Source organism: Callorhinus ursinus, unplaced genomic scaffold, assembly GCF_003265705.2.
Source record: "Callorhinus ursinus isolate GAN/ISIS: 27379988/994484 unplaced genomic scaffold, GSC_fseal_2.0 scaffold24, whole genome shotgun sequence".
In the NCBI taxonomy this organism is placed as follows: domain Eukaryota; kingdom Metazoa; phylum Chordata; class Mammalia; order Carnivora; family Otariidae; genus Callorhinus; species Callorhinus ursinus.
In genome coordinates this window covers 7,069,150-7,085,105 of record NW_027397086.1, presented here as the reverse complement: position 1 = coordinate 7,085,105, position 15,956 = coordinate 7,069,150, and the positions used below count along the sequence as shown (strand labels likewise).

Here is a 15,956-nt window from a genome sequence, read left to right as displayed (position 1 = left end):
AATAAATAAATAAAATCTTTAAAAATAATAATAATAATCCTACACTGTGCCCCCGGGATTATAATTTTGGGTTCTGACATCTTAAAAAAAAAAAAAAAACTAATGCTGGGGCACATGGGTGGCTCAGTCAGTTAAGTGTCCAATTCTTGATTTCAGCTCAGGTCATGATCTCGGGGTCGTGGGATCGAGCTAAGCACAGAGTCTGCTTGTCCCTCTCCCTCTGCTCCTCCCCCGGCTCACGCTCCCTCTCTCACTCTCTCTCAAATAAACAAATAAAATCTTAAAAAAAAACCCTACTGCTTTACATTAAATACAATCAGACAGAAAATTATTGAGGAAAAGTAGTACATTTTTTTGATCCAACAATAAAGACGCAACTTACTACATCTAATGCACATCTAGTGACCCGGTCACTTTGGAAACCAGACCTTCAAAAGGTTAAACACAGAGTTACCATATGACCCAGCAATCCCAATCCAAGGGACTGACAAGAGAAATGACAATGCATGTCCACACAAAAACTTGTATACAAATGTTCACAGCATCATTATTCATAATAGTGAAAACAATCCAAATGTCCATCAACTAATGAACGGGTAAATAAAAGGTGGTATGTCCACACAATGGAATATTATTAAAGCATAAAAAGGAATGAAGTAACAATACATGCTACAACATGGATGAAATATTATGAAAATATTATACATTAAAGGAGCTAGTCACCAAAGACCACTTTTGCTATGATTCCTATTATGTGAAATGTCCAGAAAAGGCAAATCTATCGAGACGAAGGGAAACAAGTTGTTGCCCAGAGCTAGGAAGGTTGAGGGTAGATGGGGAGTGACTGCTAATGAGTATGGGGTTTCTTCTGAGGGTGATGAGAATGTCCTAAAATTGACTGTGGTGATAGTTGTGCAACTCTGACAACATACTAAAAACCACTGAGCTGCACACTTAGATGTGTGGATATAAATTATATCTTGATGAAGCTACTATTTAAAAAAAGGCAACCAACATTTTTAGACTAGAGGAGTCAAAACATCCTGTGACATGTCACAAGTCAAAGAACTCACTTTCTAATAGTATTTTTTCAAAGCTAGAGATCACAATAAGCACAAATGTCAGCACAGACCCTCAAAAAACCATTTAATAAGAAAGAATTTTGGCTCTAACTATATTTTTCCCAGACATACAAAGATACCTAAACAGATGTAGCAACCAGACAAACATAACCTTAAAATCTAAAAATTAGGAAAAGTGCGTCAAATTCAGCTCATTAAGCTGACACCCATTAAAGCGCAACAAGAAAAACAGCCTTAAACACTGTCAATATCCACACAGACAGAAAAACCATTGTTTATGAGAGCTATCGAAGGTCAGGTTTTTTGTTTGTTGTGTTTTGTTTTGTTTTTTCTTTGCATTTACTTAAAACTCCGTTTGATGCCAAGAGGGTTCAAGTCACACAGGAAGGTGCTTCGGCTCAACACTGATAGTCCTCCTTGATCTCCATTGTCTGCTGTGTGGGTTCCGCCAGCAACCCTCCCAGCGAGTGGTCACCTTCCTATGGAGTCATTAAACCTCTGAATGTCAGCTGGTGGGATTAGCCAGCAGCTTCCACACCTGAGCCCCCGTGGCAGGGACAGAGGCATTTGGATCAGATCACTAATGAATACAGAATTCATATGCCGCTTGTCAGGGCTCCTGAGCTCAGAGTCGCACAGATGCAACCTAAATAAGACGGAGGACAGAACAATTGTTGACGAAGATTAAAAAGTTTTGGCAGTTGGGGGAAAAAAAAGAGCACCTCATTATTCAAATATGATAGGGTTGCTTATTTTTTTTTATTTTTGTTCAAGTTATTCATGATTTGCCTCAAATGGACAAATGCCATTCACCAATACTTAAGGAGTTCTTGGTCTCATTACTAAATTTGAAGAGGTCTATGCCATCTCAACATCAGCTATAGAGAAAACAGCTCTCCTGTGAATATCTGAAAACTTTGGGGGGGGAACCAATCAAAAGGTATTTGGGGTGAAGGAGGGTTAAAAGGAAAAAGTCTGATGAATTCAAAGAGAAGAAAACAATATTTTTCATAGCCAAGTGACTTTTTTGTATCTCCCAGTATCTCTGTGTATTTCTAACTTCTTGTGTTTTTCTATTCCTGGGCTCCTTGCAATCACTGGGCTCACCGACAAGGTGTGCGCACCTGTGCTGACGTTTGTTTGGCTTCCGGCCGTCTTCACGAGACCTCATCAGACAAAAGGAACAGCCCGGGCAGCCCAGACCTCAGCTCACCTGGAATAAGAGTCTTGCCCACTCTACTGTCAGAGAACCGGGGGCCTAGCAAAGAGGCAGAGTGGCACAGTGATGGATCACACCAGAGGGCTTTAAAGCCAGACCAAGCAGGAGGCAAACGGTGCCTCCATCACTGGCAAGCTGTGTGCACACCTGGGGCGAGGTATTTATCTGACCTCCCCACAGCCTCCTGTTCTTCTCCACAAAATGGGGCTAACAAAGTACAGGCCCCACACAGTTACTGAAGAGTAAAGGAGAGAATGCCGAGAAAGCTACAGAGTCCGGCGCAATGCACCAGCACTCAACAGGCACCGCTACCACGATTACTGTGTCTTCAATACCTCCTCCCCCATCCCAGCAAAAAAGCAAACACTTCCATGGCCGCTGGTATGTGTCCAACAAGGCTTCCTCTACTGTTATTATGACCTCTACATAAGTCTGTCCCGGATTTTAAGCTTTCGGATGGAAAAGAAGAGTCCTACCTGTATGATGCTATAATCTCCAAGCCTGACACAAGTACAAATGGTCGTATTAGTCATTGCTATGGGATGTTTGTATCCTGCTACTGAAGAACTGAAAAACAGATGCAGCTGCCATATTTTAGAACCAATTTTGTGTGAGCCACCATATAAGGTGTTTTACAGACCACATCTAATCCTGACAACAACCTCCAGGCAGGTCTCTAGATCCCCATCTTCTAGACAAACAGTCTGGGGCCGTGGCTTGCCCTGAGTCATGCCACGAGGACAGTGGAAACAGACTCACAGCCCGATCCTCTAGCTCCTAAGCTCCATTCCCCTTCCACCTGACCACACTGAACCCATGCTCTGTATTCTCCTTCGGGACCAGTCTCCATGCCGAGCTGAACAAATTCTTCTTTTTAATCAAAATACTGCAGCTCTCGTACACTACGGTCTGTCTCACAAAGCACAAATGAATCTGTAACTTCAGTGTCTTGCTACTACCAGACATAAAAACAAAAAAACCCCACTACAGTTACTTCTAAGATTTGCTGTCAGGACACCATATTGGTATGAATTCTTTCATTATTTAAAGTGGATCTATAGCTGCCTGCGATGACAGATTAATTCTGTTTCTTCGGTAGCTAGGTGTTTGGCATCACGTCTGTGAGGTAACCACAAGCCTTCAGGGTGAGAGCTGCTCACATCTTTAGCAATCTATAAGGGCTTCTCTAGAGGCCAGCACTTGCTGAGCGATGAAATAGGACTCCATAAATCAGACGGCTGAAGTGGCACTTGTATACGTCACCATCTATCTTCGTGGCTCCTCTCTGAAGGGTAGAGGGTAAGAGCTCACCCCTCGGTATTGTGACCAGAGAAAGGACCGTCACAGTTGGCACTAAGCATGTGCTACTTACAACTGAAGACACACTAAGGCTAGGAGAAAAAAAAAGACCCTGCTGGTGTTAGCACGCCTCAGGCAGTGGGAGAAGCTTCGGCAACTCATCTTCAAAAGGCAGGGAGCCAGAGCTCTAGAAACCTGCAAAAACTGGCTAAGCCTGCAGTCTTCATTTCTTTAAGTTGAGCATCTTCAAAGTCTAGAATTCTAACTGTAGGGCACAGCAGCTGCCACTGCAGATCTGATCCTCTCTGCTTTTGGCAGCTCTCAACTTGAGATTCTAGCAAAAGAATTTTTCAAGTTGCTATTATTGCCTGTCATGGATTTCTAAATATTGTGCACTATCTGCTGTGGCATGGCTCTCATGGGACGCCAGAGCATGCCAAATGCATAACAGAATGAAAAACAGTTTCTATTCTTCAAATAAATGCTAATTTTTTTTAACTGTGCTCACACGATGTGTTTGGTGACCAACTTCAATAGTACAGAATATGTATCAGAGAGGGGGGAAAAAAGCTGATTGTCTTTTCCAGCAGCATTCAGCTGCTACTTTCATTAAGCTTGTTTAATTAGATTCCAGATGCTAATTTGCAAGTCGATACCAGAGGGTGCAGGACAGTTTGCCTTTGAATCGTTTCCCTGTGATGTGAGGGTCCTGCCGCACACCACTACCCTTCAGCGGCCCTCGCACGCTATTCTGACAATTAGTGCAAAGAGGGGACAGTATTGATCTTGACAGACAAAATATTAATCTTCTACCCGTTTTAATGAATTATAATCTTTGAGAGTTTAAATTTCTCACTGGGCCAAATGAAAACATTCCTTCTTACAAAGAAACGGGATGGAAGGAAGACTAACCTAAGTTATCTGGTGGATTCCCTCAATTCCCTCCCTGCCCTAAAATCAAATCTGTTTTTATGTGAGCAATTTTAGTGATTTTCGAGATACCCTCATAAAGCAAACACCGTATTTCCAGGTATTTTGGTCAAATTCCTTATACTTAAGTGGAAAATGGACTCAAAAGGCCACAGTGTGGTTACACTAGTTTCCTGTCTAGCTAGCCTATGGGTAATAACCAGGATCAGGGGCTTAATTCTTATACCAGCTTTAACAATAGGGGAAAAAAAAATCTGGGGGAATGGCTCTGTGCAATCCAGCTTCACCAGAAAAAAAAAAAAAAAAAACCCTCTAATATAACTGACCCCTTGTCATTAGGTCAATTCACGCATTTCAAAATCCACTCTTCTGCTAACACATAGCAAATAAGCAACTTTGCTGATAAAAATAAAGCGGGAGATTTATCAGAGGTAATACAGTTTTTTATGCCTTCAATTCTATCACAGCTGAGTATCATCAACAGTAAAGGTGAAGTTATCAAAAGGTATCAAAGGAGGGTTAATCTGGAAACGACTAAGTAAAGTTGCTTTTGACACCTTTTTATCCAATCGCTCAACAAATACTGGCTGACTCCTTCGTACGCAGCAGTTAGCCTGCTAGGGGTAAGGGAAGAGGAAGAAGGCGGCAGCACAGTTCCTGCCCTAGGAGGACTTCCAGGCTAACAGTAAGGAGGGAAACAACAAAATGAAAATTCCAAGACCACTGAAGCAGTGCCAGGTCATAACCGGGTGAGGATTCGTAAAGACTGTAAGGTCTCTTAAACTCACATGGTTAGCTGGCAGGTTCTCTGCAAACCTGAACCAGGGCTTTTACCTGAGGCAAGTCATTGGCTCAGATAACCTGAAACAGCAGAGGCCTGTCTTAGCCATTCATGAATCCCAGCTGGGTTTCACTGTTCTGCTTTTTGGCCTATAATTTCCCAATGAGCATTTGCCCTTTGCTCCATCTTTGTGTTGCCTGTGTACTTAATGGGGTGTTTGCTCTGTTGACTCTGCCCCAATTCAGTATATTACTTGAGAAGTGTAGTAATTATCTTCCTCTGTTATCTCAGAAAAACGTTCAGCACTTTCCAAATCGGAAGAAGAGAAAGTCCCCTCCATTTCCCAGGTGGTTTTTGATGACTCAGATTTTGCTTTATAAAGCGCAGGGTTATCCTGTCTCAACTCAACAAACACATACTGAACATGAGCTGAAGAACAGAGATGATTTCATGGCCTCTGCGCACAAGGGTCTCCCTCTATCAAGGGCAAGTGAGGAAGATGCCCCCCAAAACAGCCATAAAACAATGGGACACGTGTGTACAAGGACACAAATAAATGAAGAAGCAACTGAGGGCACTGCCGGCCAACACGGGCAGTGAGGATTCAATGCCAAGCAAGTACACCCTGTATCCAGCAGCAGCAAGCTGGCAGGAAGGGCTGTGGGGGAGTGGGATGTAGCCCTAGGTTTCCCAAAGTCTACTACTCATATTCTTGGGCTTGCACAAGATGGGTGATACATGAATACATTTTTTATTTATATTAATAGTGTGCACTCACTTTCATGTGTCTCAGGGGAAAAAAAAAAAACCAACACACCAAACCCAGGAATTCACAGATCTAAACTATATTTAAAAACTAAATTTAACTTAAAAAGGTGAACTGAAGTGATTGTAGGGAAGAAGAGAAAGGGAACTGATGAAAAAAATGAATTACAAATGCCAAGATCTATCTAACTGTAAAGATCCGTGCATTTTATTCCATGTAAGTGCTATCTCAATTTATAAAACAGTGAATTAATTTTTTAAAAATTTCTCAAGAAAAATAATAGTACAGGTGTTACCTGGATATGGCAAAAACCTTAAATGTGATATGCAAAGGACAAGTTCAAGAAACAATACTATCCTAGCCTGTCCAGTAGAAATATGTGAACCACATACATAGTTTTAAATTTTCTAGTAGCTACATTTGAAAAAGTAAAAATAGGGGTGCCTGGGTGGCTCAGTCAGTTAAGTGTCTGCCTCTTGGTTTCAGCTCAGGTTGTGAGATCCAAGTCCCACGTCAGGCTCCACGCTCAGTGCGGAGTCTGCAAGAGATTCTCTCTCTCTCCTCTCCCTCGGCCCCTCCCCCTACTCGTGCTCACGCAAGCTCTCTCACAAGTGAATAAGTAGAATCTTAAAAATAAATAAATATAAGCGAAATTAAATTTTAATAGTTTATTATTTAACCCAATACACTTAAAGTAGTACTGTTTCAATATGCAATGAATATACACATTAATGAAATATATACATATTTTCTGAAGATTTATTTATTTTAGAGAGAAAGCGAGCATGCATGCATGCATGTATGCCAATGGTGGGGAGGGGCAGAGGGAGAGGGAGAGAGAATCCCAAGCAGACTCCCCGCTGAGCACAGAGCCCAATGCAGAGCTCGATCTCACAACCCTAAGATCATGACCTGAGCCAAAACCAAGAATTGGACACTTAACCGACTATGCCACCCAAATGCCCCAATGAAATATATTTTTAAAATTTTTTGTACTAAGTCTTTAAAATCTGGTGTACATTTTCTACTTACAGCACTCTCAAGTCAGACCAGACACACTTCAAATGCTCAATAGCTACATGTGGTTGCTGGCTACCACACTGGACTATGAAGCTAAAGATAATGAGAACACAGTAAAGGTTTTTAAGGAGACAGGGACTTTCATTCCAGAAAAACTGCAGTCTAGGAGCAACACTTCCAAGGCACAGGTTTGTGGGAGGGAGGGAGGAAGGAAGGAAAGAAAAGGAGGGGTGTACTATGAGCTACCTCTAATTGATTTGTTTTAACAATAAAGCCAAGAGTTTGTTGAATGAGTCTGGACTAAAAATCACTGTTTGGCAAAGAATACGTAATTATGATAGCCTGAAACTGCCCCTTTCTTACGCAATTCTCTGTGAAGTGTGCAGAGGCTACTGTCCTGGCAATCCATGTAAGATGTAAGAGGCGGCAGTGCCCGCCTGGGTTTCTGTGTGAGACATGTCTAGAACCCTTTCTCATACTGGAAGGAAATAAGCAGATTCAGCCATCCAACCTGCAGTCTCAAAAGAGGTGAGAAAGAAAATTTCATGGAGGGCCTCTTGTCACAGAAAGACAGAAAGCCTTCCTGGAAAGAAGGAAAATAAAGTTGGGAAATCTGAAACCAAAATGTCTCCACAAGTTCTATGCACATGCAGAGCCAGAAATGACACCTTGCCAAATTCTCTTTCACAACAAAGAATTCATTAAAACTCATCCTCTCAACTTCGCCGGCCAGTCTCAGCCTCCCATTGAAAGTGCATCATTTAATCTTCCCCTCAAAAAAGCAAGGTGGCCTGTAATATATGGTGATTAACATAACAATAATAATAATAAAAAAAAAAAGCAAGGTAGCCAGTCGTTAGTGGCGTGGTCTTTACAATAAATTCTTTTGGTCTCTATCAACAACCCTTCAGATTTTTTAAGTATTATCTCCTGACAGTTGTTATACTATTATTTGCCTTCTATTTACATTTAAAGTCACTTCACCGAAGAAGCAGGTACTACCTTCTTTATGATAGAGTGATTTTGTTCACTGTCAGTCTGCGTCAAGTTTCAACTTCCGTGACCAAAACCAGTCACATGAAATTGTAAAATTAATTAATCAATCTGAAATGGGAATTTGGCCAGGCTATTTCAAGGTCTCACAGCTGATACAGAACATCAAGTGGTCTGAGTTGCATTTAAAGTTGATCTAAGGAACACATTCTTCAGACTGATGATACCACAAATTTTATTGAAGGGATGATCACATTTCCCTTTATTCCCTCGAATCACATCAATATTAAATTCATGGCCTTTGAATCACTTCAAATCTAAACTCTGAATAATGTAAAATTACTTTAGCAGAGTGTTAAGTCACTTTTAATATACCTCTTGCTTTCAACTTTTTCTGCAATTCTCATTTTTCTCTAACATATGGAGGTTCCAATCAATTGGAAATAGACAAAGCTTTCAAGAAAATTTGAAAAGATTAATGTGGTTTAAAGGAGGGCCTGACATTACTGAGGCGATTTTCTAAACAAAAATCGTCAGTCTTTCTCCCCATACCTTCATTAGTTCTAATGGATTTGTGAAGCCTCGGGAACTTCTCTCCTTTAGTCTGAAGACCGGGAGACCTTTTTTTCTTTTTCTTTTTAAGTGACCTAGTAGATCTTATTTTTTATCTGTGCTTAAGAATCCCAAAAAGAAAATAATGCTGATATGGGAATAAATTTTCACATTGAGAAATGAGAACAGAATCCTAATCTCATTTATAGTTGATACTTGGACCTGTTTACTATTCTTAATTGGAGCAAGACACTATTATTTTTACTACAAAACACCTAGCTAAATTCTATCTTTATTTAGTCACAGGTTTTAATTCTGGCAGATGTCCAAGAAAGGAGAGCAATCTAGCCGTCAGTGACCAAGTCACTTATGTGTGCTAACCTCATGTACCAAGGGCAGAGAGGCTTCTGGCAGGAGACCCCTGTCCTGGTTGGGCAGCATCCACAACCCTACATCCTCTGGCTCTCAGGGCAGTTGGCCCAAACCTAAAGGGCAGAGAGAGCTTCAGAGTTCCAACGACAGCTGGTGCTCTGAAGACAATGAGCTGGTGGAAGAACAAGAATGTTTAAATATGCAATCTCCTCCAAAGATGATTACGCATAAAGCATTGTCAAAAAGTAATTCCCAGAGATATCCTCTGGTATCTAAACAAAACAATCCTGCAAAGGCAGAAAGAGCAGATGCCTACATATTAAAGAATAGGGTAAACCACTCATAAACAGCCTACTGACTGTTGAAACAAGTTGATATGCACCATCACAAAATTAACAACTATCAAAAAACCAAGAGCAGATAATGAAGGCTGACTTCAGGACCTCTGTGCCCACAAGCTGGCTGAGCAGCAGGGATAAAGCACAGCAGAGGAATAATGTGGTACCATGAAGTACCCAAGCATACTGAACGCTCCTTCGAAAGTGACAATGGAAGACCTGTGGGTTTGTTCCTGGAGATCTGGGGGTGGGGAGGTTGCTTAATGGGGGGTACATCTATCACTAAAGCAGACAGGTGGAAGGCCATTCAGAAGGTACCACCCTCCCCTACCACCAAAGAAAACACAATAAAGGATCTCCTACAAATATATTTGAGACATTAGATCCGTCATCCTGAGAACAGTCCACTACACACACATACGATCTTGTCCCCATTTTCTTCCAGATGCAGAACAATCTACAGGGGCTTTTTAAGCGGCCCCATTTTCAGACCAGGTCTGTGTGACATGCAAAGACATACATAGTTTCTCTATTCTCGGTGAGAAAACAAAAAAACTCGTCGTTTTGAGATACTGTGACAGAGAACGCTGAGTGCACAAGCAAACATTCCACATTGCAGCAGCATCTACGGCCAATAAGAGTCCCCAGACAGCCCAAAGGCCAGAACAAAAAGCTGAGCAGTGCTGGCTCCCCAAGCCTGGGGGAGGGCATGGTAGGGCCACTCCAAAATGAAGTTCCCCAACCAACCGGTCTTCTCAGCAAACGCAGTTACCTGTGCCAAAGAGGATTCCAACTAACAACAGTGCTGTACAAGCTTTGGAGGAATCGGCAATCAATTTATAAATGTCCGACACAGAGTTGGAAAAACGTGACAGAAAATAAAACTGCAGGGACTTACATACCTCCATATCTGGCCTAAACTTATCTTCAAACACAGCCATTGCTGCCAAGGAGCCAGAACCTGAAAGAAAAAGATGCATCTTTAGTCTATTTATCGACTCCCAGCTTCTCCCTCTCAAGTTTACTTCAGGGCAGTAAAAATGGCAAAACACGCCCAGCGTCCCACTCGAACACAGTGTAAATATTAATCCTATGGGCCACATAAACCAGGTAAACAATGGCCCTCAAAAGCCTCAAGTCACACTTACCACTGTCTCGGGTAAGCCTGCAACTGGCCCTACGTTCACTACTGACAGGAGTAACTGTAAATTATTCACAATAAAATGCTGAAGCAGGAAAATGAGGTTATGGAGAATTTGTATTTTTTCAAAAAGTGAATGCCACATAATTTCATACATGCTATCCCGGGAGTCTTGTGCTCCACAACTGGGCCTTGGCAGGCTGCTGGGCACAGCGCTAAATACCACGCCAGTTAGAAAGGATAGATTGTTTTAATGAGCTGGCCCTGGCAGAGTCACCTTGACACTCGGGGAAGAAACTACAGCCCCAGCAATGGTAATAGGACTGCAAGCTGCAGCCACCAGGTTATTCCAGCTTCAACTGTAAAACACTTTATTATGTGGCATTTATTTGGAGCTATTATTTTTAGTTCGTACTTTGAAGAGTAACAGCTGAGTAGACAAAATGACAGACAAAGAAACAAAAATTTATTACCACAATAGCAAATGGCTGAAAGGTTATGCTACATAGATATTAACAGACAGATTTCTCCCTACAAAAGTAGGATATAAAGGCGTTACAAATAAGTGTGGGCTCCCTTTGAATGGATGTAAAAGGCAGCTCAGCACTATTTGAAAATTTAAACTTGCTTTGTTCAGAAACCAGAGAATCTTTAGAAAACCATCATCTTGTCTTTACAGGGTCCTGGCAATATTTCAGGATACTCTACTTTTGGAGAGAGGATAGAGTTGCCCACAATTTTTTACTCCAATTAGAAGATTTTTTTGGCATTTATTACTTTTTAACTTGTTTTGCATAACACTATCTATTTAGCTGGGTCACAGAGAAAACCATATTTTCTATTTAAAATGATTTGTGTACATCGCTTGACCACCTCAATGGTTTTAGCAAAGGAAAAAGGCAGCGATTAAACAGTTTCAAATGAGGTGTCCTGCTGATTTTATCAAGTCTGCTGAATGTATAATGAAAAAGGAGAAGCTGACAGCCACGCTGTATTGAGAAAATACAGACTACCTTATCTGAACCATTTAAGGAGGTCCAATTATAGATCAAATTTAAAGGGTAGAAACAGCAGATTTACAGACACAAATCAATGAACATGGTAATCCCGATGAATATGACAGATACTCCTGTTATGGAATATTGCTGTGGTTGAGGATCATTACCTTCACAGCACCGGATACATCACATCTAAAGCAGTAGGAAGCGTCAAGTGTGGACCGGTATTACAAGCAATGACTATTCATTTAGGCTTGGGAGCAAAAGGCAACCCCATTTTCCCCTCTTACCATTTTTTTTTCCTTTAAAAAAAAGGGGGGAATCTAAAGAGATATTAAAAACTCTTTGGAAAGGAGATTGAACTTAAACAGCTATAAAACCAGTGTGCACCCAAATAAAAACAGCATGTAAGCGAGAGCAAATTCACCAAAGCCAGCCAAACCTTTGAATTTCGTTAATAAATGTGTCCCTGAAAATTTGAAAATAGAGTCAAAGTCCACCAATATTTCGTGAGTCACCCATTTACTCTGAGATTCAGGGTACAAGAGGAAAAAGTAACCCAAGTTTCTGTTCTAAGGCACAGGTGAGAACTAGTCCCAGACTTAGTAAAAAACAAGCTGGTTCTGTGTGGAAAACAAAGGACAGCTGTCATGAAGAAACAAGAACATTGCAAATAAGGAAAGCTCAGAAAAAAATACTTCTAGATACAAAATGCTCCTATAGAGCGCCCAACAGCAGGCTTGCCTTATCCAATCTGGTCCAAGAATCTTCCTCTGGAGAGCCAAGGGTAAATGTACCAGAGGCCTGAAATAAACATTAAAAAAAGACAGGGGAAGGTGGGTAACCTAAGAGCTAACAACTTTGTGGAAAACTGTAATTATTTTAAAAGAGAAAACCAAGCTTACCATAAAAGACATTTTTCCTTAAAAATTAATAGCCCTGTTTTTTTCTCCAGGGCCATCCTTTCTTTTGCAGTTCACTGTAAATAAGTTAATTTTATTCTTATTTTTCCTGGGCACATATATTTCCTTCTGCTAAGCTTCATCCGATATTTTAAGGAATGAAAAATACTTTCCTCCCAATATAATTCTTCCTTTATCAAAAAGGACTCTTTTTCCTGCTTAGAAACAATGCTACAGACAAAATTTCTGTAAGGGGAAATTATGTACTAAATCTAAACTCTTGTAACAAAAAGTGTCTCTCCAGTGTGGGGATGCTTCCCACACTATCAGAGACTGATTTTTTTTTTTTTTTAAAGAGCTGGAAGGTGCAGGCCAGGTAAACACAGAAAGGACACCGGAGTCTTCATTTACATTGTATTTCTGCTTCCCCTTTCCCACCACCCCCCCAATACACACACTGCAACCTATACGGCACATGCACAGTGTTGAGAAGTTTTCTGGAAAGCAGAAGCTTGCTAAACTGCCTGATTCTGCTGCTCCTGAGATCAAAGATAAGCAGACTCCAAATAAACTTGAAAAGAAAGGGAAATTCAACATTAAAAACAATTTCTAAATCACTTGCAAATTAGCTCCTGCTCCCAGCTTTTCAGGAAAGGAGGACTCTGGCGCCCCCTTCTCAGACATAGGTGGAAGTGCTAGGAGATGGTGTAGCACTGACCTGTCAACAGGTTTCCAGGAAACCCTGAAAGTGTGTCTATTTTAACACTGAAACCAGAATTTCAAATATGACTGCAATTGCCCAAAGTGGCCAAAGAACAAGATGCAAATCCTCACATAATTTCAAGGCAGTGCAACTGGGGGAAGGAACAAGAGTTGGCCATTAAAAAGAAACAAGGAAGGTAAACTTGACGAGACCAGTATTCTTTTTTTTTCCACTTAAAGCAAGGACCAAAATTTTATATAAAGAAACAACAAAATAAACTTTGAGAGATTCACTTAAAAGTAAAAAAGTAAACCTTGTCAAGATCCTTTTAAAACTTTCTTCGTCGGTGGTTAATTATTTTAATACCAACATGCTCTGTATTACTTTGCATTTGATTCCAGCAGTTGTGGTTCTCTAGCTTCCATTGTTTCATGAAATCCTGCATCTTTCTTCAGAATTTGTTTTTAAATTTTTTATTGTTATGTTAATCACCATACATCATTAGTTTTTGATGTAATGTTCCATGATTCATTGTTTGTGCGTAACACCCAGTGCTCCACGCAGAACGTGCCCTCTTTAATACCCATCACCAGGCTAACCCATCGCCCCACCCCCCTCCCCTCTAGAACCCTCAGTTTGTTTTTCAGAGTCCATCGTCTCTCATGGTTCACCTCCCCCTTTGATTTCCCCCCCTTCATTCTTCCCCTCCTGCTATCTTTTTTTTTCTTAACATATATTGCATTATTTGTTTCAGAAGTACAGATCTGTGTGATTCAACAGTCTTGCACAATTCACAGCGCTCACCATAGCACACACCCTCCCCAATGTCTATCACCCAGCCACCCCATCCCTCCCACCCCCCACCACTCCAGCAACCCTCAGTTTGTTTCCTGAGATTAAGAATTCCTCATATCAGTGACGTCATATGATACATGACGAGACCAGTATTCTTTAATAATTTCCCTCAGGTTTCCTAGATTTTGTTTCAGTGCTATTTAAAACTGTATACAGTAAACCACCTAACTAATGCCACACTCGTATAGCAGCCATGAGACCCACAAAATGTTTAGATATTATATCCCATTTTTAAGCCAAAATAATGCCCTGAGACATTCCATGATTTCAGCATTGACTTAAACCAACCTGGCACTTTCGAACCCAAAACCAAGGCTAAAAGTCTTCTGAAGGAACATTTACCCTGATTCTCTATTCCAAAAACAAAGTCACCTTAGACAATTCATCAGCAGTCCCTGGTTTCCCATTAAGGAATAAATGAACAGAAAAACCGGGAGACAGTGTACAAGGGCCTCTGCTTAGACAGCAGGCATGTCAGGGAAAGGAAATGGATGTCAGAGGGAATATGCTTTCCACAAATGCAGGACGGGCTCTAGGAAGTAGGGGTGTGAGGCCTGCCCTCAAAAAGTTTACCTAATGGTAGGGAGGAGAAGGCAGCCAAGGAGGAAGAAACCAAAGCATTTTGTTGAGCACCCACTCTGTGCCATACATCATATTAGGCCATTTAGTCATCCCACTGAAGCGATACTTCTTGTCTAGCATTACAGAACTAAGAAGTGCCGAGCAGAAGTCCTACCTCAGGTGTGACTGGAGAGTTACTCTCTCATGCCACAATAGTTCAGAGCAGACATGCATGACCTTCCATGACCCAGTCTGTCTCCCTCGACCCCCTCCTCACACTTGACACCCCACCAACATAAAACAGTAATTTCTTAAATTATACCATTTCAAGCCAGTCCCACCTTGGCACAGGCTATGCCCTTTGCTCCCTTGGCAGTCCACAGAACTCCTAGCCACCCTTCCCAAACCCCAGCTGAGAGATCACTTCTTCCCACAAGCCTTCCCTGACCAACCCCCACCACACGTTTATCACCCTCCTCTCTGCAACACGTCCATCCTTTCCTATCTGCAGTCTCGGGCACACAGCGAGCACTAAACAGAAGCTGCTGAAATAAGCTGGGCTGATTTCAGGACAACTGTCCAAATGAAGGAGCTGGGGAAAACTCTGAGCTGGCCCTGAAGGCGTGATGATAGCAGTAAATGCCTTGATAAAGTGGAAAAGAACATCCATTGCCTAATTTACCATATTGGGATGAATAGAAGACAAACTCAAGTGTACAGCAAGTTCAATGTTCAAAAAGGAAAAAAGGCTTTAAACCCACAAAACCATGTCCTATTATATGTCCTAGTCCGGTCCAAACCTCTGTGATACCACAGGAGTAAAATGCCCTCTGTGGGTTCCTGCATTTTACTACCACAACCTCGTCTCATCAGTAGTTTTCATGCAGCAGCTCCTTAGCAACCTCCACCAAGTGTGCCTTTTTCAGCCCACCCCCAGTTGCTGAGTAGCCAGTGTTGCTTTGGAACAAAGCTCTTTGAAAAAGAAAAACGAGGTGCAATCAGTGACCAGCATTTAGAAAGATGACAGTGCAGGACACAGTGGTGGCTACCTACCTATCCACTGGCTCACCTCCCGCACCCACTGTCCTTCCCTAGCTCGCTGCCCACCTCCTCCCCGCCCCACCACTCCGCACTCCCAAACCCCACACCAGCCGGTCCATGCAGAGAAACAGGGATGGGGGAAGGAGACACAACGCAGCCCTCTTCCACCCGAGGGGGCCAGGAACCGCCCCGCACTCTCCGACCCACTGCGGCCACCAGCTGGGCACCACCTCAGCCTGGCTGCCCCCATTTGGTGGCCATTCAAAGAATTCCTCCCACAGCAGATGCCCTGCAGGGTCCCAGAAAGCAGGTCTGCACCCTATCTCTGACTGTCAAGGCCTGACTCACTTCAAGATGACAGTGGGGGCCGTCCACGCTGCTAGCCTCCAGAAGGGGGTCCCAG

General features: G+C 42.0%; 1 protein-coding gene across 1 annotated transcript in view; it reads right to left on the bottom strand.

The window, feature by feature from the left end:
- Positions 1 to 15,956, bottom strand: part of PSMB7 (proteasome 20S subunit beta 7) — a 60,134-nt gene that overhangs the window by 18,616 nt on the left and 25,562 nt on the right. The window contains exon 6 of the mRNA XM_025888267.2: positions 10,255 to 10,313. Coding sequence (XP_025744052.1) covers positions 10,255 to 10,313 — 59 coding nt within the window. The remainder of the gene's footprint in view (positions 1 to 10,254; positions 10,314 to 15,956) is intronic.